General features: G+C 54.9%; 6 protein-coding genes across 6 annotated transcripts; 2 read left to right on the top strand and 4 right to left on the bottom strand.

Moving 5' to 3' along the window:
- Nucleotides 1-490: 490 nt before the first annotated feature.
- Nucleotides 491-6,177, bottom strand: GLRG_10729 (PLU-1-like protein; the record flags this gene model as incomplete). The annotated part of the gene is made up of 6 exons (XM_008101414.1): nucleotides 491-1,643; nucleotides 1,698-4,348; nucleotides 4,403-4,494; nucleotides 4,735-5,547; nucleotides 5,601-5,649; nucleotides 5,749-6,177. The coding sequence occupies 6 exons, from the start codon at nucleotides 6,175-6,177 to the stop codon at nucleotides 491-493; spliced, it is 5,187 nt and encodes a 1,728-aa protein (XP_008099605.1).
- A 3,055-nt stretch (nucleotides 6,178-9,232) lies between these two features.
- Nucleotides 9,233-9,400, bottom strand: GLRG_10728 (uncharacterized protein; the record flags this gene model as incomplete). Its single annotated transcript, XM_008101413.1, has 1 exon — nucleotides 9,233-9,400. The coding sequence occupies one exon, from the start codon at nucleotides 9,398-9,400 to the stop codon at nucleotides 9,233-9,235; it is 168 nt and encodes a 55-aa protein (XP_008099604.1).
- A 3,663-nt stretch (nucleotides 9,401-13,063) lies between these two features.
- On the bottom strand, nucleotides 13,064-14,207 carry GLRG_10727 (GIY-YIG catalytic domain-containing protein; the record flags this gene model as incomplete). The annotated part of the gene is made up of 2 exons (XM_008101412.1): nucleotides 13,064-13,748; nucleotides 13,972-14,207. The coding sequence occupies 2 exons, from the start codon at nucleotides 14,205-14,207 to the stop codon at nucleotides 13,064-13,066; spliced, it is 921 nt and encodes a 306-aa protein (XP_008099603.1).
- Nucleotides 14,208-18,936: 4,729 nt separating this feature from the next.
- Nucleotides 18,937-19,944, top strand: GLRG_10726 (serine/threonine protein kinase; the record flags this gene model as incomplete). The annotated part of the gene is made up of 2 exons (XM_008101411.1): nucleotides 18,937-19,061; nucleotides 19,122-19,944. The coding sequence occupies 2 exons, from the start codon at nucleotides 18,937-18,939 to the stop codon at nucleotides 19,942-19,944; spliced, it is 948 nt and encodes a 315-aa protein (XP_008099602.1).
- Nucleotides 19,945-20,990: 1,046 nt separating this feature from the next.
- Nucleotides 20,991-22,532, bottom strand: GLRG_10725 (splicing factor 3a; the record flags this gene model as incomplete). The annotated part of the gene is made up of 1 exon (XM_008101410.1): nucleotides 20,991-22,532. The coding sequence occupies one exon, from the start codon at nucleotides 22,530-22,532 to the stop codon at nucleotides 20,991-20,993; it is 1,542 nt and encodes a 513-aa protein (XP_008099601.1).
- A 526-nt stretch (nucleotides 22,533-23,058) lies between these two features.
- On the top strand, nucleotides 23,059-24,386 carry GLRG_10724 (DEAD/DEAH box helicase; the record flags this gene model as incomplete). Its single annotated transcript, XM_008101409.1, has 3 exons — nucleotides 23,059-23,164; nucleotides 23,235-24,275; nucleotides 24,328-24,386. The coding sequence occupies 3 exons, from the start codon at nucleotides 23,059-23,061 to the stop codon at nucleotides 24,384-24,386; spliced, it is 1,206 nt and encodes a 401-aa protein (XP_008099600.1).
- Nucleotides 24,387-24,398: the final 12 nt, after the last annotated feature.

Here is a 24,398-nt window from a genome sequence, read left to right as displayed (position 1 = left end):
TATCCATCTTGAGGAGGGAGGGAGGCAGTCCAGGGCCTGTCGGTGCCCTATAAGTGTGTGTAAAAGCTAAAGGAGTAACAGTAAACCACAACAAGGCACTTGTGTTGATTAATTAACCTTGGCAATAAAACTACTTTTCCCGTGTCTGCAAACTTTTCTGTGCTGATGCGAGTCACGATTACTGATAGCCGTAACTGACTTGCGCATCTGGCATCCTCATAGAACGCCTCTCTCCATCTAATGCAAAGTGGTATGCCGTAACCTTGAACACCTGATCATGCAATCCACCCATCGGATCCAGTTCCAGTTCCTAAGCCCCCCCTCCCCCGCCTTTCCTCTCCCTGGCTTGAGGGAATTGTCGAGTCCCGATACCAAACTACTACCACGAATGAAAACCAGGTACAACACCAACGACGCCCTTGGTTCAAAAATTGAAACTGATGGAGTCAAAATGAGACAAGGCAGCATAGTCAGCAGTGGGACGGAGACCCTAATCACCGTCAAGCAAGGCGTCCATGCCGTTTCGCTCGCTCTCAAGACTCTCCGCCGTGATTGGGCCATCGAATGACTCCTGTTTCCTCTTGACGTCATCATCGTCTTGGTTCGTGAGGTCGTCGAACATCTTGTTCACCGCTCGCTCTTCTTCTTGAGACCGAGGCGCATCATCTCTGCCGTTGAGCATGCCAACATCGCCCTTGAAGACGTCGGGGCCAAACATCTCTACCGCTCGCTTCCGGCCAACCTCGGTCCGACGCAGTATCTCGAGAGCCTTACTCTTCCCAGCGTCGGTGTGCAGGTTAAGCCCATCTTCCTGGCCCTGGAGTAGGCGCTCTTCGAGGGAAAGTGATGAGCTGCCGACAACAAGCTGCGGGCCAGGTGCACCATTGGACATGAACAAGCCTGGATGAAGCGTCGGGCCGTTGTCGATATCCATGGGGTCGTGGTTGCTGCCAATAGACTGACGGCCCACGTTGCCATGAGAAGTGCTGGGAGGTGTCGCCGACGACTGCTCCGACTTGCGGCTGTTGCCTGACATGCCGGGGGGCACAGTCGCGCCGGTCATGGATGATGCCGCCGCAGCCGCAGCCGCAGCAGCAGCGGCCTCAGCATTCTGGGCTTTCCGCTTCAAACTGGCGGCCTTGGCTTTCATGTTCTCCGGAAGGTCCTCGGGATCGTCAACGTTGAATTGGGCCAAAAGCTTCTGGAGCTTGGTCGGGCGTGGCTTGCGTGTGCTCTTGGAAACCTCGAGGACCGGGGGTGCGTTGGGTGCGACTGGGCACCACTTGTGCAGTTCTTGTCGGAAGAAGTTCGTCTCGTAGGCAAGCAAGATTTCAGCGCCCTCGATTTTGCGCAGATAAAACCGCTGGGTGTCCGCCTCAGACTCGGTGGACACAAGCGGGTTGCAGTACCCGGCAATGTGATTCCGGAAATCCTGGGCGTTCTCGATTATTTTTGTCAAAACCTCCTCTTCTTCGGGCTGGAAAGGCAAGCTTGGAATCTTCTCAGACCAAGTAATAAGCTCCTCGAGCTTTGGTCGGGCAGCATCTCGCGGGATCTTGACACGCCAGTCACATATCGGGCAGGTGTACTTATCCTCGTCTTTGACCTTCCCGCGAGCAATTTTGAGACACTTGCCATGGTACCTTAAGCACATGTATGTTAGCTTCGGTCTCTTATAGGGCCAGGACAGCGCATACCATTCATGACAGAGTTCGCACTCAATCATCATACCGGCTTCCACCTTTCGGCAGATACAGAACACTTCGCGGAAGCGAGGGTCTTCCCACCGGTGCACTTTTTGGTCCGGGCTGGCTTCTCTCGACGCGGGCTCGGCAGGCATGCGAGGCTTGTCGTTGACAATGTCAAAGCAGTCTTGGTTCCGCTCCAGGACGTAATCCATGTGACTCTTGAGAATGTGGAGAGGCGCATTAGTTTTGCCGAAAAGCTTCTTGCCCTCTCGCATCCAGTCCTCGTGCCGCTTTTGCTCACGCTCTAGGTCCAGCGTGCCATTGGGCTTCGAGTTCAAGTCGTCGAGCCGGCGCATGATCTCGGCGACCTCGGCGTACTTGGGCCGGTTCCGGATGTCGGGGTCGCGTGATCTCTCGGTCAAGTCCACGATCTGGCGGTGGGCCTCTCTCTGCTTGTAGAGGATCTGATCCACGGCAGACAAGGTATCTGCCGAGACAGGTAGGAAGTTGGCGGTGACCTGCATCGATAAAGCCTCCAGCTGAGGGTAGTGAACAACTTCGGCAACGATCAGTTCTCGGGCCTTCTTCTCCCACTGCTGGCCAAGGCTCATCTGGTCGATGTAATACGACAGGTGATCATTGTAGGGCGGGATGTCCAAGCGCTTTCCCTCTTCGATGAGCTCGCGCACTTCGTTGAGTGACAGAAAGACGCCTCTGTTGTTCCTGGCCTTTTCATTCCACTTGAGTTGCTCGAGAACTCGCGACAGGCGGTCGATTTCCGGCATGTCGACGTTGAACGTCCGGCCCTCCTCAAGTAGGTCTTCGATTTCGGAGAGCTCGGCGAGGTGGATCTGTTCCAGCGCTTTAGCTGCATTCTTCTGGAAGGCTTCGATGGCCTCGGCCCGCTCCCTCAACTGGGTGATTTCGGGGCAATCGAAACCAATTTGCTCAGCCTCGCTGAGAAGACGGTACACGTTGGAGACATTGCGCGCATCGCGTTCCTTTTGGTCCAGCGAGTTCTTCCGGTTCAGGATGGACTTTTCGCTCTTGCGCCTATTCTGCTGCTTCCGAATCGTGTAGTTGGTGGCCTCGTCCACCCAGTCGTTGCACCGTTCGACAAATTCCCGAAGCAAAGGAAGTGAGGGCAGGTCATGGGGTATTTTCTCACCCTCGTGTAGGAGATTCCGAAGAGTCTTAAGAGAAGGCGTGGCCTCTTCTTCCAGAAGCTTCTCGTACTTCTCTTCCCAGGCCTCCGGCGTACGCGCCTTTTCGAGGACCTTCGCATAGGTTGCCTCGATGTCTTCTTCGGATTGCCTATAAATAACGGCGTGGCCCTCGCCGCTCATCCGTTGCTGCTCGGGCATGCCGCAGCATGGCTGGTGGCCTGCATGTTCGAGGCACAAGACCTTGCCCGACTTGAGGCATTTGAACCTAGATAGGTAGGTAAAGGCTTTGCAGTAGGAGCATTGGTATTCCTCCTCAGGAACGTCGGTGTCGTCAGTCTCGAATTTCAAAGAACAAGAGGTGCCGTCTTTGCCGGCCAAGCCGCAGTCGTGCCACTGTGACTCGAGGTGCTTTGCCACGAAATCGGCTCGATGCGCTGACTCCCGCTTCTTGATCCGATCAAGGGCCGGAGCAAGCCATTTGGCTGTCTGAATCGTGAGCCCGTTGTTCGTTGTGCCCTCAGCAGCTGTCCAAAGCAGCTCGTCGTGCGAGAAGCAGGGCTGTCTGCGGAAAACCTGCAGCCTCTCCACGCCCGCGAGGCCAAAAGGCTCCCAGTCGCATGGGGCAAAGTTTACGGCTTCGTTAAAGTTGAATCCGTGGTTGAAGCCCGCATGGTAAGCCTGCGGGAAGGTGATGACAAACTGGCCTGCACGCTGGTCTAGGGCATAGACTCGAACGCCGGCCTTCTTCAATTGCTCCGGTGTTAAGAGAGTGACCAGCTGGAATAGGAGGTCGGGCTGCGTCTCAAACAGCTCGGGGACGGCCTCGCGCATCGCGGCCTCAAATTTCTCCGCGTCCTCACCCGGGATACCATACCACGTTTTTGTCGCGCCAAAGTGCTGGTAGTTGGCAGAGTAGGCGTAGTGGTCCTCATTGTGCCAACAAAAGGTTGAGAATATCATGCCAACATACACCCACGGCACAGTCATGCCAGAGATATCAGACTTGATGTGCCTGAACAGACTCTCGGGGTGGAGAGGAAGCAAGTTCAGGTTCCAGGGGTCAGTCGAGTACTGATTGTTAGGATGTCTCTCGACCGTCGGGAAACCGGATCCGTGAGTTGTGCAATGGATGTCGGCACCGTACTCAACCTCAACCGTCTCCTCAATATCAGCAACAAGGCGCCAGAACTCGGTCTCAACATCCTCCTCAGTTACAGGACGGTGGCAGTTGAGAACCGGATCGAACGGCATCTTTTTCTCGAAGTAGCCCTGCTTGAAGTCTGCCGCTTTTTGCTGAAACTGCTTCAGGGAGTATAGGCCTCCTTCCTCGAAACCATACTGACCGTCGCCAACGAGACACCTCGGGCAGTTCCATTCAGAGTCGGGCTTGTGTTTCAACGGAGGGTCTAGACAAGTGCCGTGGTAGGCATGGTCGCAAGACTCGCAGACAATTAGGGGGCTACTCTCGTCGCCTTTGCCACATTGCTCGCATTTCTGCCGAGGGTCAATGTCTTGAATTAGTACTCGAGATGATGCATTGCGGCTCACCTCGCCAGGGGTCGATGCCTCGTCACGGGGAATCCTAGGCACGGAAGGGCGGAACAGGGACATGTGAGATCCAGCCACTGTGGGCACAGTATCTGCAACTCAAACGCATTAGTAAGTGTCATGTAGCCAATCACTGTATGGCAGCTTGCGGAAGCAATTAATCATGCGGGAGAATGGTGTGCAAAACAACGCAGACCCCCCCGCAAATTCCATGCAAAGATGTGTCTCACTGCATGCAGTGCCCACCGTGACGGTCAGTTGGCAGTGCAGCTGCTGACATGGGATGGTTGTGATGATTGGTACTTGTGCCAAAAAAGTGAAGAGTCACTCACCTTTCTTGAGACGTTTGCTTCGTCTGCTGCTTCCAGCATCGCCGTCGTCCTTGTCTGCTGCATTATCCTTCTTTGCTGAATCAAGGCTGTCACAACTCATTTGACGTTTGAGCGCAGCAGGACCTAGGTTTGAAGGTCGGTAATCCGGTGTGTTCTTTGCAGAGTTCACAGGACTGAAAGACTTGGGTGGCGGCGTGCTAGCGATATCGTCCTGGGGTGTGGGACGGTTGACACTCTTGAAGCCAGAGTTGACCGGAGTGAAGCCTCCCGAGTTGATTGCTCTGAAGCCTGAGGTGACAGGAGTAGATGCTGGCGGTGCATCTGCCATGGGGGTATCCCGATCACCCTCTTTCTTGAGGCCGTTGACACTTGCCTGCAACGCGTCCGAGGCGTTGCGGGCAGGTGAGTCAGCTCGAGCGCTGGACGGGGTATTGACACTGGAGCGCTTCATGGGAGTGACGGCAGGGCTGGGGGTGTAGGGGCCGCCGTTTTCATACTCCAGTTGTTGATGAACCCCAGGTTTGGCAAGCCTCAAGTATTCCTCATATGGACAAAGCCATCTCTGGTATGAGTTTTTCAGTGACGTGGACAGGGAGGACATGATCTTCCCGCTGTAGCCCAAGTCACGCCCAATCTCGGCCCATTTTTTCAGCTTGCAAACTTTATCGAAGCCGCCGCGGGCTTCGACGGCCTTTTTTAGACGGTAGAGGTCAAGGGGTTTCTTGTCGACGTAAGGAAGGCGGTGCAGGTTATTTCCCTGCTGTCTGTGAAACTTGGCGAGCGCGTCGAGGTACGAGATGTTTGCTCGTGTGCCTGAGATGGTTAGCTTCGGCAATGGTCAGGTGATGGACTTCGTAGCAACCCACTTCCTTCGACCGAGTTCAGCTCTTGCTTCCTGGTTCTGAAGTGGAATCTCTGTATCAATGTCAGCATAAGATTGAACCCCGTGACGGCACCAATCAGCATATCGCAGCATCAGAGCCTACGCTTCTTAGCCTTGACGGTGGAACCCACCTCTGTGTCAATTGCAAAATCCGGGTTCCAAGAGTCCGGCGGGATGATCTTGCACAACCCATAGTTTTTGGCCTCGGGAGAAATCTTCTTAATGTATTCCATCGGGTCCTTCCACTCCTCCTCCGTGGGACAGTAGGTGGGCGCATCTTCGAGGCCGTGGGGGCGGGACTTCCTCTTGACAGGTTCCTTGATCGCTGTCGCTTGTCCGCGTCGCTCTACCGAGGTCAGGTCGAGAGGGGTACTTCGCATGGAGCTAAGGGGAACCTGGGGGTTCGTGGGGTGGTAGCCGTTAGAGTTAACCTGAGCGGCCTTGGATTTGGCCGAGGCTGTGTTGGAGGCTCCGACGGCCGGAGAGGCTCGCGAGCTTGCGTTCGCGGATCCGTTTCCGTTGGAGGCAGCAGTGCCGCCCGTCGTAGGGGCAGGCACCATGGTGTTCTCGGTAGAGGTTGGTCGAAATATGTTTTGACAGGCGCAATAGCAGAGTAGTCCGGCTTTCGTTGGTGTCGCAGTCACAAGGTTTTGGGTAAAGAATTGGTGCCGTGACAGATCATGCGAGCGAACGGAAATCGGAAGCCTAGGAGGGTTGTCGCATCACAGAGCTGACGAGAGCTAGGTACTTTCGTTCGAGGCAGTGGATTTGTTCGGCTGGTGATTGTGTTTTTCTTGTTTTCTTCTTCGAGGCGTCGTCAGGGAAAAGAGCGCATTTCACAAATGTTGTGAAGAAGAGTTGGACCTGAAAAAGTAGACAGGCGGAAGAAGTCAGATGTATGGTACATTCGGCAAACTTTAAGATGCAAATGACCAACAGCTTCTGGATGGCGGCGCCGGCGGCGACGACGAGAACGAAATATAATTTGGGGGAAAGGTACAGTACTCACTGGGTGTGGCTCGCATCCAGTTTGAATATGGCGCACATGTGTGTTTACGGTTGTGACGAGTGAATGTGCTAAACAACTTGGGAATGACCGGATTGGGAGGGGATCCGAGTCATGGGATGGACGGATGGGTTGTAGGAGGGAAACTGGGGTTTGGGGGAGGAAACGATGTGGAAGTGGGATCGTGTGGATAAGAGGAAGGGAAGGTGCAGTTGAACGCCGGGCCGAGTGGATGAACGGAAAGAAATGGGAAGGAGGGGAGGGAAAGGAAGGGACAGGAGAATGGGATGGATGCACGGGCAGCTGCCGGTTTAGTTGTAGTGTGGGTGAAATTGGGGAGGAGGCAGGAGGAGAAGAAATGTGGATGGGAAAGGGAATTGTGCGGCAGGAGAAAAGGTGTTGAGGCAACCAAGGCACGGTATTGCGTATTGCGAGGCGAGGCGAGGCGAGGCGAGGCAAGGCGAGAGAAAATGACCCCGATGCAACAAAGTGTGGTAAAGGGAAAGCAGGCATGCACGGGAAGGAGCGATAGGGTCGAAAGAGGCAGCAGCAACGGCAAGCAATAGCAATAGTTGGATGGGATATTAGCTTCAGGCAGAGAGAGAGGACGGAGAGGGAGGGAAGAGCAGAAGCAGCAGTGTCGACGGGGGCGGAGGTTCGACGGGTCCTGTCCAGGTACCTGGGGCTATGAGGAAGTAACGACACCGTCCACGGGGCAGGTGCAAGGGCAACCAAGTGCGGAGCGGAAGGGACAGTTCACGTCTGTCGGTGCAAAATCCCACTACAAGTGGGTCCATACTGGACGTCAAGTCACCCTCCGGAAGTACCGAGTACTTCCTCTGGTACGTCGCTCTCTGTCCATGACGTCCTCGGGGTTTAGTGATTACTTGAGTACCTGCTTACCTCAGCTATCTCACCTAGGTACCTAGGTAGATAACTACTTATCTCTAGCGTACCTAGTTAGGTAGGTATCTACCGGTATCTGTTTCTCCCTTCGCACTAGACGACGCCTCTTTTATTTCTGCCTTTCACCCCAACGCTCTCTGACTGCTGTGACTGCCATACTACATTTTGACTGCTGGTCATATGTAACTGAAAACTCAATCACGCAACCAAGGTTATATCTACTCGCGAGCTTTACTGGGTATTTGTCTCACACCACAAAAAACAAAAACAAACCGGAAAAAACTAATCCGAGGGAGGCGGGCGACAGCGATGAGCTACTACACAGTACGTACACTAGAATTAGCCCCTGCGCCATTTCCCACACGCTCCCTTTGACGAGAATCAACCCTGCCGTCATGGCGATTTGTTGGATCCAAGGTACATCTCACACCCACTTCCCCCAAGTACCCAGGTACAAACGCTCCAAATGTAACCTCGCATGTCAGTCGACATGCGACATCAGACACACGCATACACACAGCACACACACCATCGTCGGCCGACGATGTCGTGGCGGGGGGGCCATGAATCGCTATGGTGCACGGTCGCCACATCTGCAGCACACATTGTTGGAATCATCGCTTGGCCTTTGCCTGCCGGTAGTATACACGTACATTATCAACGTGGAGTGAATGGACTTGGCAGGACGAGATGCATACCTGCAATTGATCGTCGAGAAAGAAAAAAGGAAAAAAAGTATTGGGTTCAATACCCATTCCGAACTGCTCGTCCGACATGTATCCGGCGACTGGTGGCCCAACGGGCAGTGCGCTGAGATGCTGAATGCGACACGTTCAGGCAAGGCAGTCATCCCTGCACCGTCAGATCAAGATCATCTTATCTGCCGTAAGTACAAGCAATATTGAACAAGACGCAGTCGCCGATACAGCGGATAACGCACCCGGTCTTACATGGAAATAGCGGCCAGTCGCATGGTGCCTTGATGGTATCACAGGCCACGTGACTGGGAAAAGCCTAGGCTGCCTGTTGCGCCCGCTCTTTTCGCCCTCTTCGCCATTTTCGCTCTTTCCGCCCATGCGTAAGGAAACCAACATCTGATATCGGCCACTGACTCGACAGGGGGTGGCCAATTTCCATCGCTTACCGAACCAATCATAGCAGCATGACGTTGGAGAAACCCGCCTAGCGTCCCAGATCGGTCCATGGGCGAGGATGTGCCCTGTTTGCGGGGGGGCGTCGACTCTCTTTTTCCTTTTTCCCCCCCTTCCCTAGCTTTTTTCCCCTTTGCCTTTCTAATTTGTAGCCAGCCAGCCAGCTACCTAGCTCAGTTTTCACCGCACACTTCGGTCTCGGCTTAGTCATCGGTTGATGGACTCAGATCCCGCAACCGACGATACGACCCTTTGGCCGGTTGCCATTGACGTAGGACATGACATCCATGCCAGACTGGACAAGTTTCAAAGCCTGCTTGACGAGAAGCTGACTGCAAGAAGGGGGTTCTGGTTGCAAGAGCGATTGGAGACGAGGATTGTCCACCTTTCGCTGGGCTGAGAGACACCATTCGGACGCCCCTTGACAAAATTGCCTTGCTATGGTACAACATCTATGGTTGTGTCTTACCATATGACACGGTTTATACGCCTTGGTATATCCTTCTCTGTAGAATGATCGCGCTGAAATGTCCAATGCAAGTGTAGCCTGGGTCAATCAGACGACTGATGTTGCTTGAAACTGTCCATCGCAACGTACTCTGGCGAATCTGATGCGAATCTCTGGCGATGACCTCTCCATGCTGGCGGCTCGGCAGCACTATTATGCGAGTGCCTCACATGGCTTGAGGCGTCGGGTATCCTCTTCAGTTTCTTCTGCATGATTATAGTCATGGGGCCTGCCGTTTCTTTCCATCCGCGGCCACGGCCAGCATTGTGCATTTTATTAAATATTACGCCCATGACTAATGCCTTATTTCACTTTGACTCGTATCGTTCCAAGTGCTAACTATTCCAACCCAGCTTTATATAAACACAGAAGGCACGCATTGTAGGTACGTGATCGGTGCTAGCTTTTAATCGTGCACGTAGCTCTCACTCGCATTCCATTAATCAGTTGCCTCGTTGGTATGATGCGCACAGCGGAAGGCCCGAGCCCACTGCATGGTCGATATTTCCCATGAAGATATCGCCAGGTAGATACCATAACAGTATGATACCCGCTCGCGATGAGATGGGCAGCAGTGACGATGACCTTGGCGTGCCAGCAGTAGTAAGCAGCCACAGATCTCCCCTCTGTGGTCATGGGACCGAAGAGCGTCCGAAATGGTTGTTGGTAAGGTTGCGGTTCAAGGCCATATGCTAGCCCTCGAACATTTCCGCAGCCGCGCTTCCGTGACGTGACCGACGGGGATCCCAGCCCAAGAGATATGTTAGAAGCTTTCCCTCTCCGTGGTGGATATCGGTTGCGTGTTTGCAGTGCAGAAACGCAAGGGGGAGGGTGTATTTGAAGCCTACACCCTCGCATATTCGCACACTTTTCCTCTGCGGGACAAATGGGGAGAGAACCAGTTTCCGTGCGGCCTCGCATCAGAAGCAGGGGGTCCAGACCTATTCACACCTAACAGCACTCTCAAAACATAAGAATTGAGCGTCATCTGATCCAAGCCATTATTATAGCCCCCTTTAAGCGGTTCGTCCCAGTTACGCTGCATGGAAAAAGATATAGTTTTGTGTAATCTGATGCAATGCCACTCCTAGCTTCTACTAGATCTCCATACCTTCACGTAGTCTACTACCCAATATCGCAGGGAAACTGTTAGTTCAGACCTCGCTTTAACTGTGGACCGGGGACAATAATGGGATAATTAGTGGGCGTTTGTACTGGCAGCAGCATCAGCGACAACATGACAAAGCTATTGCCGGGTTGCAGCTTAACGTACTAGCAACAGTGGTTCTGTTCAACCTATCACCTCGGTTGTGAAAGCTTCACAGCTCGAGTTACACAATGGTCTGACTGACGTACCAGCCATGTCTGTAAGACCAGCTACCCAGGTCGTCTAACGCCTTACACTAGGTTCACCCATGACTATCTATGGAACTTGCTGGACACGACTAAATGTGTACAAAAGCCAGCTACGGGAATCTGGGCCTCAATCCTCTCCCTGAAGTCCAATTTGACTCATAAATTTACAGCACCAAGTATGCCATCTTTTCCAACATTGCCTCCAGGCACACCGCCTCCGGCATGTGGAATCTGAAGGCCTTCACATGGAATATTCCCACGGAACCGGGACTAGAATCTGTGCCGAATCTCTCGGTTTCAGGGCCGTTTATGAGTAGACGCTTTTCTCCCTGATGCTGGCCGATACAAGGTAGACACGGCGTCGCCATTTATGGGCTGGGCCTTCAATTAAATACCAGACTGAGCCAGCAGCAAGGGCGGGAATGGACTGAGTATTGTTGGCGCCCAATTATGTTCGATTAATCGTCATCTTGTTGTACAAGAACCGCGTCCTGCCTCCCGTCCCCCTTCCCGACTTGTAAAATTCGATGCCCCTATTTAACAGGGTCAGGCGGAACGACCGCGTATGATCAATCTAGAACTTTCCAAGAAACCATCAAAATAAAGACTGCATGTCACAGCCCTTTGCAGTCAATCAGACGCAGTGTCCTCACACAGGTCGCCGGTGATCGAAATAAGAGTACACAGATCATCTGATATAGCCGTATGTCTTTTATTCCTGAGGTTTTTGCACGTGGTTCACCCTCCCATTGGAACAGCACTCTGTTCATCTTCCGATGATGCTGCTCCTTTCGTTTGTCCTGGGCCAGAAGGGAAGGAAATAAACCTCGCCCGGGCCTTTGTCCGCTGGAGGCTCCATCTGCCTGCATTATGTTCACCTGACGAACAGCAGATGCCGAGGGCCTGTAGACTAACATGGCAGGCTCATCATATGGATGTCTTTCATTTCATAGAATTGATGTACAGTAGGTAGGCATATTGCATACGTTACATATTCACGACCTGAGCCGGCATTATGTTGCTGTCCGCTTCCTTATAAGAGAGCAGCCTGTCACCCGGGGCAGAAACAAACAAAACGCAGATGGTCATGGGTGTTGACATGACACCCCAACGGAGACTTCTGTCCTGAATCTCAAGAGCGACGGTCACCACTGATCCATGCACGCGGCTAACCGCTCATGCTGGCCTGATGGTGAAGATCCCTCCTTGCCTCGCGGAGTCGACATAGGACTCGTCAGAGCCCACAGTCTCACTTTCCGATCCGCACCGTGATATGTCCAGAACTCCAGAGAAACCCCGTATTCCCTACTGTTACGTCGTAAGCTCTCGGTCGCTTTGCTCTCGTGGAGGGGATGGGAGGGCTACAGTCATGTGAAAGAAAGGAATAACGCTTTCGTCTCTGACCGCGGCCTAAACTCGCCCCCCCCCCCGCCAGTGGGATTTGATAAGGGGAAACAATAACGCTAGGACGAATGCAGCCGTTAAAACGCTCATGCGACGTTGCCTTCTACGTTATGGTTGTTGAGGTCGACCAAAGAGTATCATCCATCCAGTTCGGAAAGCTTCACATGTCCATACGCTGCGGACGAGCTGCTCAGCAGTGGATCACGGCTGGATGAGGTCACCTCTAATGTCGAAGATATGGGTACTTTCGAGACATTATTTGGAGACAGCGAGAATCTCCTTGAAGGCATTAAATTCTATTTATTTATTCGAGGTACGTGACTCAAATACCAGCCCTAGTGCCTATGTCGGCAGTCTGGACTATGCAATGCGGCTACGCCTGAGCTGATCAACACCTTTTGTCGTCCACGTTTGCAGCCGGATCCTCAAGCCCTAAGCTAGTGTCTTGGATGGTGGCGTCAGGGTCTATCGGTGTTGCAGATCCCCAGGCCGTTGATCATTCGGTGTCTGACTTAAACCCAAGCCGGAGGGCCCGGCAACGACACCTAGCCCAGCGGTAAATAAATTTGCATCCGGACGGAAAGACGTTTCAAACCATCTGGTTTGGGGCGCGCAACCAACCAATCTCTCCTGCCATTTCGACAGTACGGATACATTCCAACACCATCAGAAGGCTTTCACCAATACTGACATTGTGATTCTGACTGAAGATATGGTCCTGCACAGTAGTGACTTTTGTACTGAACCGAACCACAAATCTTTTGATTGAGTGGGAAAGAGACGGCCTGGCCATATCCTGCAGGATTGACGACCACCAGACAACAAAATTTTCAGTAGAACCCGCGTGTTGATCAAACAGGACTATCCTTTCCAACGATAAGCGAGTAGCAATTGGGCTGTCAAGTGAGATCGGCGTTTGGTCGAAGCAGGGTCCTTTGCTGACGAAAAACCGAAAAGTGGTTCCTGGTCACCCGAATCATGACAATCCAGTCTGACACGGAGCGTTTTGAGGAAATAGGATTCACCGGCCGACCGAGATGTTGCATCGCAGGTTAATCTGCAATCTAGATCCACCATTGACACATCTGGACCCATCTGGATCCATCTGGATCTTATCAAGACTTGGTTCGCCGCTTCTTTTTCTTGAGAAGGGTATCGATCTCTTTCGCGCCCCTTTCCCGCAGCGTCAGTTCTTTCATCATATCGACCCACCGGACATGGCCCCCACACTGGGGGCAACGACCCTGAATGGGGACAACCGCTTGCTGTTCGCCTTCATTGCGGAGTATATGACGACTCCAACATGACAGGTGGCCGACGCCTTCACAGCCTTCGTTCGGGCATACAGCCAGCAGTCCCTGCCTGTGAGGGAGCGCCTCGGCGCATACAACACAGTGGCCCTCTCTCTCAAAGGTCGTGATGGACTGCCCCTTTTCAATATATTCCTTGATGGGTGTGTAGTCGAGAGGTAAGGCATGGATGCCCCACTTGGCATCGTCTGAAGATGCTGCAGGGTCAGGGCCGAAGTCGGTGACCACATCCAAAGTGTTTCGCAGAGGCTCGGCCGTGTTGACAGACGACAGCAGCCATGCCTTGTGTACATCTTTTGCGAAGAAGTGCAATGTCAGCGGCCAGCGACGAAAACTAGGTACGCTCAGTAGTAGCTGTAGATTGGAGAGGATCGAAGATAGACTCGCTCGAGGCCGGCGAGGATGGCCGTTTCGCTTGACTCCAGCCGAGACAGTGATTCGCGACGCGGAAGGGATGTGCAGAGACAGATGCGGGTTGGTCAGCGCCCACCTGTTTACCTTTTGATCAGCACGAGCACACTAACATGTTGAAGGGCAGTTGCATCGGGCGACCAGAGGGGAAGAAAAAAGCCTGTGCAAGCTAGCTAGAGGGGTGTGGTCGGGGGGGGGGGAGGGGCTTCATCCGAAGCAGAGGGTGAGGTGATAAGGAGACGGGCGACTTGTTTTTAGATTTTTTTTAGAATTGCATTTTGGGGGTAGGATGGAGATCATACTCAAACTTCAATGCGGCAACCATGCCGGGGAAGCCGGAGACCAGACCCACCATCTCCCAGGGCCGGAGGCTTAGGCGGGAGGTGCGAGCAGCGCCGCCGCGAGCCTCGCCATTGTGCTGCTTCAGACGGCGTGGGGGGTTGGGCGTGGAGCCGATGTAGAGAGAGGCGTGGCGCACCGTAGAACGGAGGATGTAGACGGTGTAGAGGGCAGGTATGGGCTTGGACTGGACAGGCATGACTCGGCAGGGGGAAGGGCAGACAGAGTCAGGACATTGTGATGTGCGACGTATTTTGGAGAAGTTGTGCAGGACGCAGGCTCGGCGGGAGAGTCTAGACTCGGCGTACTTGTGAAAGCATACGCGGACTCGGTTTTGGGAGTGTGTCGGCGAGGTCGGGTTCTGGTCTGGGGGCCGAGCTAAGTAAAGTTGAGTTTGCGTGGGAGAGTTGGGAGGGGGGGGCCGGGGAACCGGGGAACCGGGGAAGATTGCGAGAACGAGGGAGGGTAGGCGGAGCGGTCGAGGTGTGAATGTATGCGGCCTGGTGTGCGTGTGTTTTGCTGGTGGTGATTCTTGTTTGGTTGATTGTGTTGTTAATGCGCGACGCGAGGCGAGACGAACGGGTCTAGACGCTGATACCAAACGAGGACGCGATGAGAAAGCGGTGTGCAACAAACAGGTCGCAGGTTCGGGCTTGGTTCGGGACTGTAGCAACAGTAACTGCACCAGGAGTATCTGTAAGCACCAGAAAGCTACCGTACCTAGGCAGGCTAGGCTACCGGTAGCCAACAGTCTGCGATGTCGGCCGAGGGCTCGGACAGTCGGGTACCTCTCCACGTCTTGGAGCAGCCCCCCCCCAGGTCTTGGACTCTGAGGTGCAGTGCAGACGGGACAGCGTGGGGAGGTGCAGCGAGAAATGAGACCAAAGTTGGGGGAGAGCTGGAGTTCGTTTACTGCGTTGCATCCTGCCAGGAACCAGCAAATTGGATCTGGTCAGGTGAGGGTGCAAAGCTGGGGTAGAGGAATGCAGCAAGCGTCTCGGTGAAACAGATTGACGTGGTTGACCGTGGGATGCAGCCGTGGCGTTTCTAGGGGGGCGACGGGAAGGGAGGAAGAAGGAAAGGGAGTGAGTGTGGGCGACTGAGCCAACAGAAGATGAGGTAGTTATGATTATTGGATCGTAAGACTTTGTCTTTGTATCCCTTGTCATAAACCACCTAAAATGCCAAAGTCAGCTAGGTAGGCATGCGTCCCGTATCGTTTTAATAGCGTGGAGTGCATTGTAAATAGAAACCTTCGGTCGGGAGTTGCAAAGGACGCTAGTGCCATTCTGGGTCCGGGAAGGGCTGTGGCTGCTCATTTAGCCTTTTTTTCACTTGGCCAGGGGTGGTGGCTGGCTGGCTGGCAGGTACGAATACCTAGTGTGGTGTGGTGTTGTGTTCAGGTTGAGAAACGAAGAACAGGAAGGAAACAGGGGCCGTCTCGTCGTGCTTTCCGGTTGCCGCTGTTGGGCTGCTGCCGGCAGCAGGAGCAAGCAGTGTACCTACCACTGGCATCAAGTACGTACTTCGCACCTGCCCTTCCATCCAAGCCATCGTCGTCCGGCTTCGTCTCTCGTCTTCCCCGGCCATTGACCACAACACCCCGCCCCCAATTGCCCCATGTTTTTTTTTGATTTTCTTCTTTTAAATGTTTGTTTGATTCGACATTCCATCATCCATGTCGTGACATTTCGTCCCGTTGCGTCCAGAAAACCTACCCTCGTAGCTCGCGGGGGTTAGGCTTTCGCTAGCTGGAGGATCACGACACACCGACAGCGCTTCCACTTTTCACACCAACACTCCGATGGAGCCGGATTCACGGCGACTGAACCCCTTGTCCTCTATCATATATCCCTTTGCCAAAAAGCAGAACACGCCGGCATTCTGCCCAATTGTTCCAAATGGCATCAATTGGGGAGAGACAAGAGTTTCATACCGCCTCCAAGTCAGATTGACAAAGTGCTCGATCGATTCGACCATGCAGATAGGCAAATCGATGACACGGAGCCTTCCCTGTTACCGACGAGCAACCCAGATCGTCTACCATCACGACGAATTACGTACGTTACGCAAACCATGTAAACCATGCAAATGACCGGCTGTCTCAAATTGCCATCCGCCGAAGCCTGCCAATTATCATCCATAATGGCATCCCCTAGAATTCGAGCGACTGATTCACCCACCCTGGAATCAACTTACCCCGGAAGCCCGAGCCAGAAACCCAAAACATGGTGTGACCGGGCGATACCGATCGAGCCTTCGCGAGACCACGATCGATTGGAGCTTGTCCTAGAAGCCGAGACGCTCAAGCCGCCGCCGCATCGAGCCATCCCCAGCGCGCATCAGTCACGTCGATTTGCCTCCTGTCCTACATGTACGATGGTACATCTGGGAACACGCTTGGTGGGTATCGGCCTTCGCTGTTCCTATGTCCCACAGACTACGATTAGTCGATCTTGTCGATGGGCACAGAAGCCCGTGAATGGAAGTTGATCCCCTTCCTGTCGCGGATCCGATGATGCGTCCCTCGTTCACTTTTCGTTTCGCAGCAATCCGACGCTGTCGGCTCGGCTCCTCCCCCACGTCTGACTTGACTCACCGTAAGGATATACTAAGTTCTTGACCGAGTCTCCGAGACACAATGGTGCAGCTGCGGGACAGACCACTGCACACCATCACCTGGCGCTGTATCTACCGGTAGGTATACCTATTCAAGGAATGCGGACGACGCAAGTGCAGGACGGCAACGACGTAGGTGCAGATGCGGCTGCAGCCAAGCGCTCAAGCTTCCAAGCTATCAGAACCGGACCAGGCAGCTTGGCAGCTTGCCCTCCCTCTACGGTACTACAGTCGAAAGGAACCGTCGGTTTCCTCAACTGACTGGCGCAGCGCTTGCGCCTTGCGGCTTGGGGGGCTTGTCGACCACGGTGTTGGAGGCGTCGTGGGTCACCAGCCGCTGGAAGATGCCGTGCGGCTCGTGGAATACACGTATGGTCAGTGATTTGCTACTCACACATCATCTCTCGTTTCTCACCATTCGCCCACACACCTCAGATCAGTCACCTAGGTAGTCAGCCTGCAGCCGGCATGCGCGCTGCATTGCACTATGGCAGTTGGGAGCCGAAGCCGATTGATTCGAGAACAAGAGGTAGGGGGGCACCATCCCGCCGCTGGGCATTCGACACGCGGTTGCGTGTCTAAATGGCAACATCGGAATTCTCGGTGCACCGAACACGTCTGGCCATGGCGGAATACGACTATGTGAGCACTTGAACAAGCTACGGATGCAGTCACAGAGGTATCCGGCCCATCGGTGACAGCGGCATGCCGTGGCAGCCAACCAGTTCACCTCAAGGCGGTACCTACTGGCCACTGAGGGTGTCCTCGTGAACAGCGGTCTTGGCCAACAGGGCTCGAGATCCCAAGGGGGGTGTGAGCGCGTACCTGGGCTGGAGGAGGGGGACCCCTACCCTACCCTGCCTGTGATGGGAGCTTCCATCGGCTACGCATCCTTGTCGATCCCAAGGGTTTCCAATGTCAATCATGGAGCAGACTGGAACAGGCTGGAGCTTCTGTTCCTATTCGTAGTGATGGGCAGCCTATCTACAGTACCTTCCCCTCCCAAGTTTGGTCAAGGGTTCTTCTTCTTCTCCGTGCTTTAGTCCCGGTTGGACACACTGCCCTCTGCCATTTCGACGCGGGCTCGGATGGGCGATCCAGACCGCACGCAGTCTACCATCCACGGCCGCTACGGTGTGCTGCTGGGCGTTCAGGTGCAGCAGACGACGGCGATGGACCGATGGGCCACCCTCCATTACACAAATACACAGCCCGATTGGGTGTCATTGCACCAGGAGGAAAGGGAAAAAAAAGACATTTCCCCCGTCTTGGCCGCTAGAAGTAGAAGGTTCTGTGCTGCCTCTCCCCTCCCTCTTTCGTCCGAATTCATTGAAACTAAATTGGAGCAAACTTGATTGCCTCACCGTCGCCGCGGCGCGCTCGACCCCTAACTAACCAGTACGTGGCACCCGGCGCCAGCGAGTGGTGGCAACTGTTAAATCCCATGTCCAGCCGATGCAAACACTAGTCGGCACTCCCCAAACTTGATCTCTGTCCATCTGTGTCCCAGCCGTATCCCAGCGTGATGGGGAGACGTACCGCCTGGATCCCAGCGAAGATGTGGTACGTATCGTCGCTTCCCCTCCCCCCCCCTTTTGCCACTCTCTGCCAAGTCCGGCTCACGCATCCCGCTGCAATCAGGAAAAAGGCTGGACCTTCCTTCCCTTTTATTTTGGTCCTCCTTCGTCCTGCCCGTCTAGGTACCTACCTAGTCAAGGTGATCCGTGTGCCACACCAAGCAAAGTGCCAAACCGAATCCTAAATGCTGCTAAGTTTGCCTCCCCTCCACCCTGTATCTCACCCACTTTCCACACCCCCCACCCATACCCACGTCCACACCCACGTCCACGCCTTCACCAAGCGCATATCGACGCCACGCAACCACCCCTGCCCTTCGTTGGTTGTCTTGGCTTTGTAAGGTACTTCCACAAAGTGTCCGACTCTCCGTTAAAGAAGCGTTGCTCCTCCTCGATTCTGCCTTTGCCTCTCTGACCTTCATCTCAACACTATCGATCTCACACTATTCAACGACTCGATCGACACGTTCATACACCTGGACAGTCCTGTTCACCCGGTTTTCTACACACAATCCTATCCGAATGACGGGACTCTCGTGCTAGGCGCTTCTCTCCACGACATCGATCGCGGCCTACATCACCTAATGACCGTGATCGACCTGTTTCTTCTCAGACAGCCCCTGCAAGCTGTCACTTGAAGAAGTAAACTTGGACGAAATCAACCGCCGAAGACCATCGTACCGCAGCCGATACCAAACACAACTTCGTTCATATTCAACCCGCACAGTCGAAATGATTCCCAGAGGTCTCACCTCCGCCTTCGGGACCCCGTCCCTCGAGATCGGCCAGATCCTCCTCGGAAACGCCAGCCGCTACACAATTCAAAAGAAGATCCGTGAAGGTGTCTGGATCGCTACGTAAGTCCATCCTGTTCCAACACCGTCGATAAGGCCAATTGTTTTTAACACCTGACGTAGGAACCCTATGGGCAACAAGTCTATTGTCAAGGGCGTTCAAGGCATCTCGGGTGCTCAGAACGAGCACAATGTCCTTCGCAAGTTTCAAGGCAACCCCTTCCTTCGCCCTGTCATCGACGAGATCCAGCAGGACGCCCCGATGATCGTCCTCCGCCACATGGACGACCATCTCCTGAACGCGACCATCCAGAAGCCTCTGACCAACCGTGAAATCCGCTTTGTCGCTCGCGCCGTCCTCCGTGGACTGTCCACTCTCCACAGGGACGGCTACATCCACACCGATATCAAGCCCGACAACATCCTCGTTAACTACGCCTCAGCCTCCGAGGCAGACCCTGACCTGCGATTCTCCGATGTCCAGATTGGCGACTTGGGTGCTTCGTACTCTACTGACTCGGACGTTGCCACCAAGGGTTTCTTGATCGGTGCTCCCATCTGGACGAGCCCTGAGGTACTTATGGAGGTTCCCTGGGGAACTGCCAGCGATATCTGGGCTTTTGGCTCCATGATGATTGCTCTCCTCCATGGTGGCGACTACAACCCCTTCCGCCCCACCAACGCTCGATACCACGACCGCAGCTACGTCTTTGAGGTCCTCCGCCAGCAGTCGCGTCGTTTTGGTGCTATCCCCGAGACCTACCTTGAGCGTGCTCGCCCTGGCAAGGCCATGGCCGCCAAGGCGCTGACCGTCGGACGCAAGGTCGAGCCCCTTGATTTCCGCACCGCTTCCCACTTCATCAACCGCATCATGCGTATGGATGCTGCTGAGCGCCCGTCGGCTGACCAGCTTCTCGAAGAGATGTCTGGCCTGTTTGAGGACTGAACTCTGAACCATTCCGAATGTTTATTCTTTGGTTTGGGCACGAATTGAAGCAATCAAAGAAGGATTTGTTACGACTTATTGCTTCGGAATCACCGACACCCACATTATACATACCAGGGGATGAACTACACAACTTAATGAGGAGGAAAATCACGCCAGTTAATGATCTCTTTTCCATTTGTCTACTTAGGACATCAATACGGCGCGACTTGGCGGATACAACCGAAGAAGTTTACTGACAATCAATGAGAGGTATTTGGGTTTCATCCAACCATCGAAAGGAATAAAGGAATGGAAGACAAAAAAAAGTCGAATTTTTGTTTTTGCTTTCGGAAAAGCGATTGTTTCATGGTCAGCGAAAATCAAAGGGCGACCCCGGCGGGGTCTGTACAAAGAGATAGACTACATAGACATCAGGATGGGGGAGCCTGTATAAAACATGGCCCCCCAACCGACCATACACCGCAACCTTGAGAAAAAGAACGATGCGAGACGTTTTACCACATGTACGGATATATGCCTTTCACATGCGTTTTACTGTGACGTAGTGCGGCTAAATACTATGTCTCCACGAAATGACGACACACCGCATTCCTCAATTTGCGTCCCACCTACGTAAACGTCTCCGAGACAAGTTGACTCCGTCTCCCTCTCTCTCTTGAGTCGTGCTGTCGTAATCGGTCTGGCTCGAAGTAATTGGGCAAGTCCATTCTTTCACGTCATGTCATGTCACGCCCCCCGGTCGTCGAGATGCAGCGCCTGCGGTGTGTCTGGAGGGTTTCCCAGCATTATTGTAGCCAAGGCGACATACGTGCGGAAATCTAGGTATCATTTTATTCTTCTTCTTGTCTGAACGGATACATGCTCTGACCATTGCTGCCGGGAGGGGGAACAGGAAAACATGGTCTACATTTATCTACAGTTGCCGCCCACCCTCCTTTTTTGTCTCTCGTCTTGGATTACATGGTTTTATACACCAGCGAGCCGCTTTCCCCTTGCCATCCATTCCCCGTGTCCTCGGATATATGACTCGGTCCCCTCCGGACTTACAACAGGCCCTGCTTCTGCAGGTCGTAGTAGACCTTCTCCGGCATGACGTTGCCCTCGGCGTCCTCCATCTGGACCACGCTGCCCTCGTCAACCTTTGACTTCTTGGCCTCCCGCTGGATCTTGTCCCACAGGTTGACCGCCTCCTCGATGCTCGTGATGTCGCGGAACAGAGTCGTGTTGGTGACGCCCAGGCACCGCAGGCCGTGCACGTGCCTGGCCTCGTTGAAGTGCTTGTCAAAGGCTCGCCGGCCCATGTAGACAAAGTTGCCGCAAATCTCGCAGGGGAACTCAACGCCCAGACCGTGCAGCCGGTACAACCAGAAGGGGATGGGCTTGCCGTCCCACGCGAGTGGCAGCTTGAGCGGGTTGTAGATCTTCTCCTCGCCGTCCTCGCCGTCGCCATCGTCGTCGTCGTGGTCCGCCCCGCCGTGCATGCCACCGCCGCCTGGCGCCGAGTACGACAGGTTCATGATGTTCTCGAGCTCCTGCTGCCGCTCGCGCTCCGTCATGCCCTGCCGCCGCTCGACGTTGACGCGCGTGTCGCCGCGCTCCGTGCTCATGGCCGCTGCGAGCCGCTTGACCCGGTACTCGCGCTCGGCCACCGCCCGCTCCTTGAGTCGCGTGGCCGACACCCGGTGGCCGTTGGTATTGCCGTTGGTTCCGTCCCCGGCCCCCTCGTCGAGGCGCGCTTTCCGGGCCTCGGCGGCCTTGATGTGCTTGCGGCCTGTCATGTGGGACCGGTAGACGTTCTCGTTCTTGAACTCCTTCTCGCAGTCGTCGCACCAGATGGCGTCGGCGGTGCTCGGCTCCCGCGTCGTGCTGTTGGCGCCGTCCTCCTTCTGCCATCCCGGCACCTCGTCCTTGTCCCACGCCGCCTCAAAGTCGTTGTCGAAGCCGAGGAACACCTTGTCGAGGTTCTCGAGAGGCCGCGTTCGCCGCATGAAAGACTCGAGGTACTCGGCCAGCTCGCCGACATACTTGAAGTATTGGTCCGTCAGTTTGTCGGCGCGCTTCAGGCCACCGTGGCCCGGGATGAAGTTGTCAAAGACCTCGAGGTACTGGAGATACGACAGGCGCTTGACGTTGGGCAGGTTGAGGTACGACTCGTGGCAGGTGTGCAGGTCGAAGAAGCGGCCGAAGCCCTCCTCGCCGGTGAAGAGGCGGTCGACAATGTAGGGCATAATCTCGCCGTCGTCGGGCTTCTTGACGCGGTAACGCACCTCCGAGTTCTCGGCCTGCTCGTTGGGATACTTTGCGTGGTGCTCGCGCACATCCTTGACCTGGCTGTAGAACTCCTCAAAGGGGTCGCCGGTGCCGATGCTCTGGATCTCGCGCGACCGATCGCCGTCTGCGTCGTGGTAGATGTCGAGGAGCTTGACAGACTGCGCCTGGATCTGGTCGAGCAGCTGGGCGATCTCGTGGTCGCGGTTGAGGCGGTCGCGGATGTGTTTCGGTTCCTCGCTGATGCGGTCGGCGATGCCCTGCTCGAGGCGCTCGAGGTCCTCGTGAAGGTAGCGCTGCTCTTCGATTACGCCCATTGTCTCTCACGCGCGCGGTGGGTATCAGTCGGGCGTGTGTGATTGTCTTTTGGGGGGGAAGGGGAGTGTTGACGATGGTGTTGTCGCAAGGCTCCTGGGAAAATTCGAGGTCGGCAACCTTCTGGGCGAGCGCGACTGCTGAGTGGTCCACTGAATAAGGTCGCTTTAGCTCCGGTTTCTGGGTGATGGAAGAGCTGTGGTACGATGTAGGTACCTAGGCTATCTACCTAGGTAGGTACCCAAGGTGCTAAGGTAAGCGCTGTGGGAACCGCCCTGTGGCAAACCCTGGACTGATTCCCACAGCCCGGGGATCTGGATGTTCCGTGCCGGGGGGGCGGTTGCGGCTTTCGCTGGGCAAGGGCCACTCACTGTTCTGTTATGGAAAAGCCGCCGCGCGCATTGAAGCTGCAGCGCGCCCCACTGAAATTTCGGCCGTTTGTCTGCATCGACACCACTGAACACCATCACGAATCCCATTTCAACCGCCATCACCACACACCGTCCCGATCACTACACAGCCGTAATCATGGCGGAAGGCAGCGGAATCGACCGTAAGGCCGAGGAGAGGATGGAGTTTTCCACCTCCAAGGAGGTCACGGTCCACCCGACCTTCGAGTCCATGTCGCTCAAGGGTAAGGCTGCCAGACACCGCCCCTCTGCCCATTGCCATTGAAGGATTGCACACTGACTTGCGCATCGCAGAGAACCTCCTGCGTGGAATCTATGCCTATGGTTACGAGTCCCCTTCGGCCGTTCAGTCCCGCGCCATCGTCCAGGTCTGCAAGGGCCGTGACACCATCGCCCAAGCCCAGTCCGGAACGGGTAAGACGGCGACCTTCTCCATCAGCATGCTCCAGGTTATCGACACGGCGGTGCGCGAGACCCAGGCCCTCGTCCTCTCCCCGACCCGCGAACTTGCGACCCAGATTCAGTCCGTCGTCATGGCCCTCGGCGACTACATGAACGTCCAGTGCCACGCTTGCATCGGTGGCACCAACGTCGGCGAGGACATCCGCAAGCTCGACTACGGCCAGCACATCGTCTCCGGCACCCCTGGACGCGTCGCCGACATGATCCGCCGCCGTCACCTGCGCACTCGCCATATCAAGATGCTCGTTCTCGACGAGGCCGACGAGCTCCTCAACCGTGGTTTCCGCGAGCAGATTTACGACGTCTACCGGTACCTGCCGCCCGCGACCCAGGTCGTCGTCGTCAGCGCCACCCTGCCGTACGATGTCCTCGACATGACGACCAAGTTTATGACGGATCCCGTGCGTATCCTCGTCAAGCGTGACGAGCTGACGCTTGAGGGACTCAAGCAGTACTTCATCGCTGTCGAGAAGGAGGATTGGAAGTTCGATACCCTGTGCGACCTCTACGACACCCTGACCATTACCCAGGCCGTTATCTTCTGCAACACCCGGAGGAAGGTCGACTGGTTGACGGACAAGATGCGCGAGGCCAACTTCACCGTCAGCAGCATGCACGGCGACATGCCGCAGAAGGAGCGCGACAGCATTATGCAGGACTTCCGTCAGGGCAACAGCCGCGTGCTCATCTCGACCGATGTTTGGGCGCGCGGTATTGATGTGCAGCAGGTCAGTTTGGTCATCAACTACGACTTGCCGAGCAACCGTGAGAACTACATCCACCGCATCGGACGAAGCGGTCGCTTTGGACGCAAGGGTGTCGCCATCAACTTTGTCACCAGCGAAGACGTGCGCATTCTGCGCGACATTGAGTGTGAGTACTGCCCGAGCTCTTTGGCAGACGGTGAAGCTAACTCGGACCGCAGTGTACTACTCTACCCAGATCGACGAGATGCCCATGAACGTCGCCGATCTCATCTCCTAAAGACCGGTGGCT

This window comes from Colletotrichum graminicola (assembly GCF_000149035.1).
Source record: "Colletotrichum graminicola M1.001 genomic scaffold supercont1.66, whole genome shotgun sequence".
NCBI classification, from domain to species: domain Eukaryota; kingdom Fungi; phylum Ascomycota; class Sordariomycetes; order Glomerellales; family Glomerellaceae; genus Colletotrichum; species Colletotrichum graminicola.
Note: the sequence above shows the minus strand (reverse complement) of the source record. Positions and strands in the feature narration are given on the sequence as shown.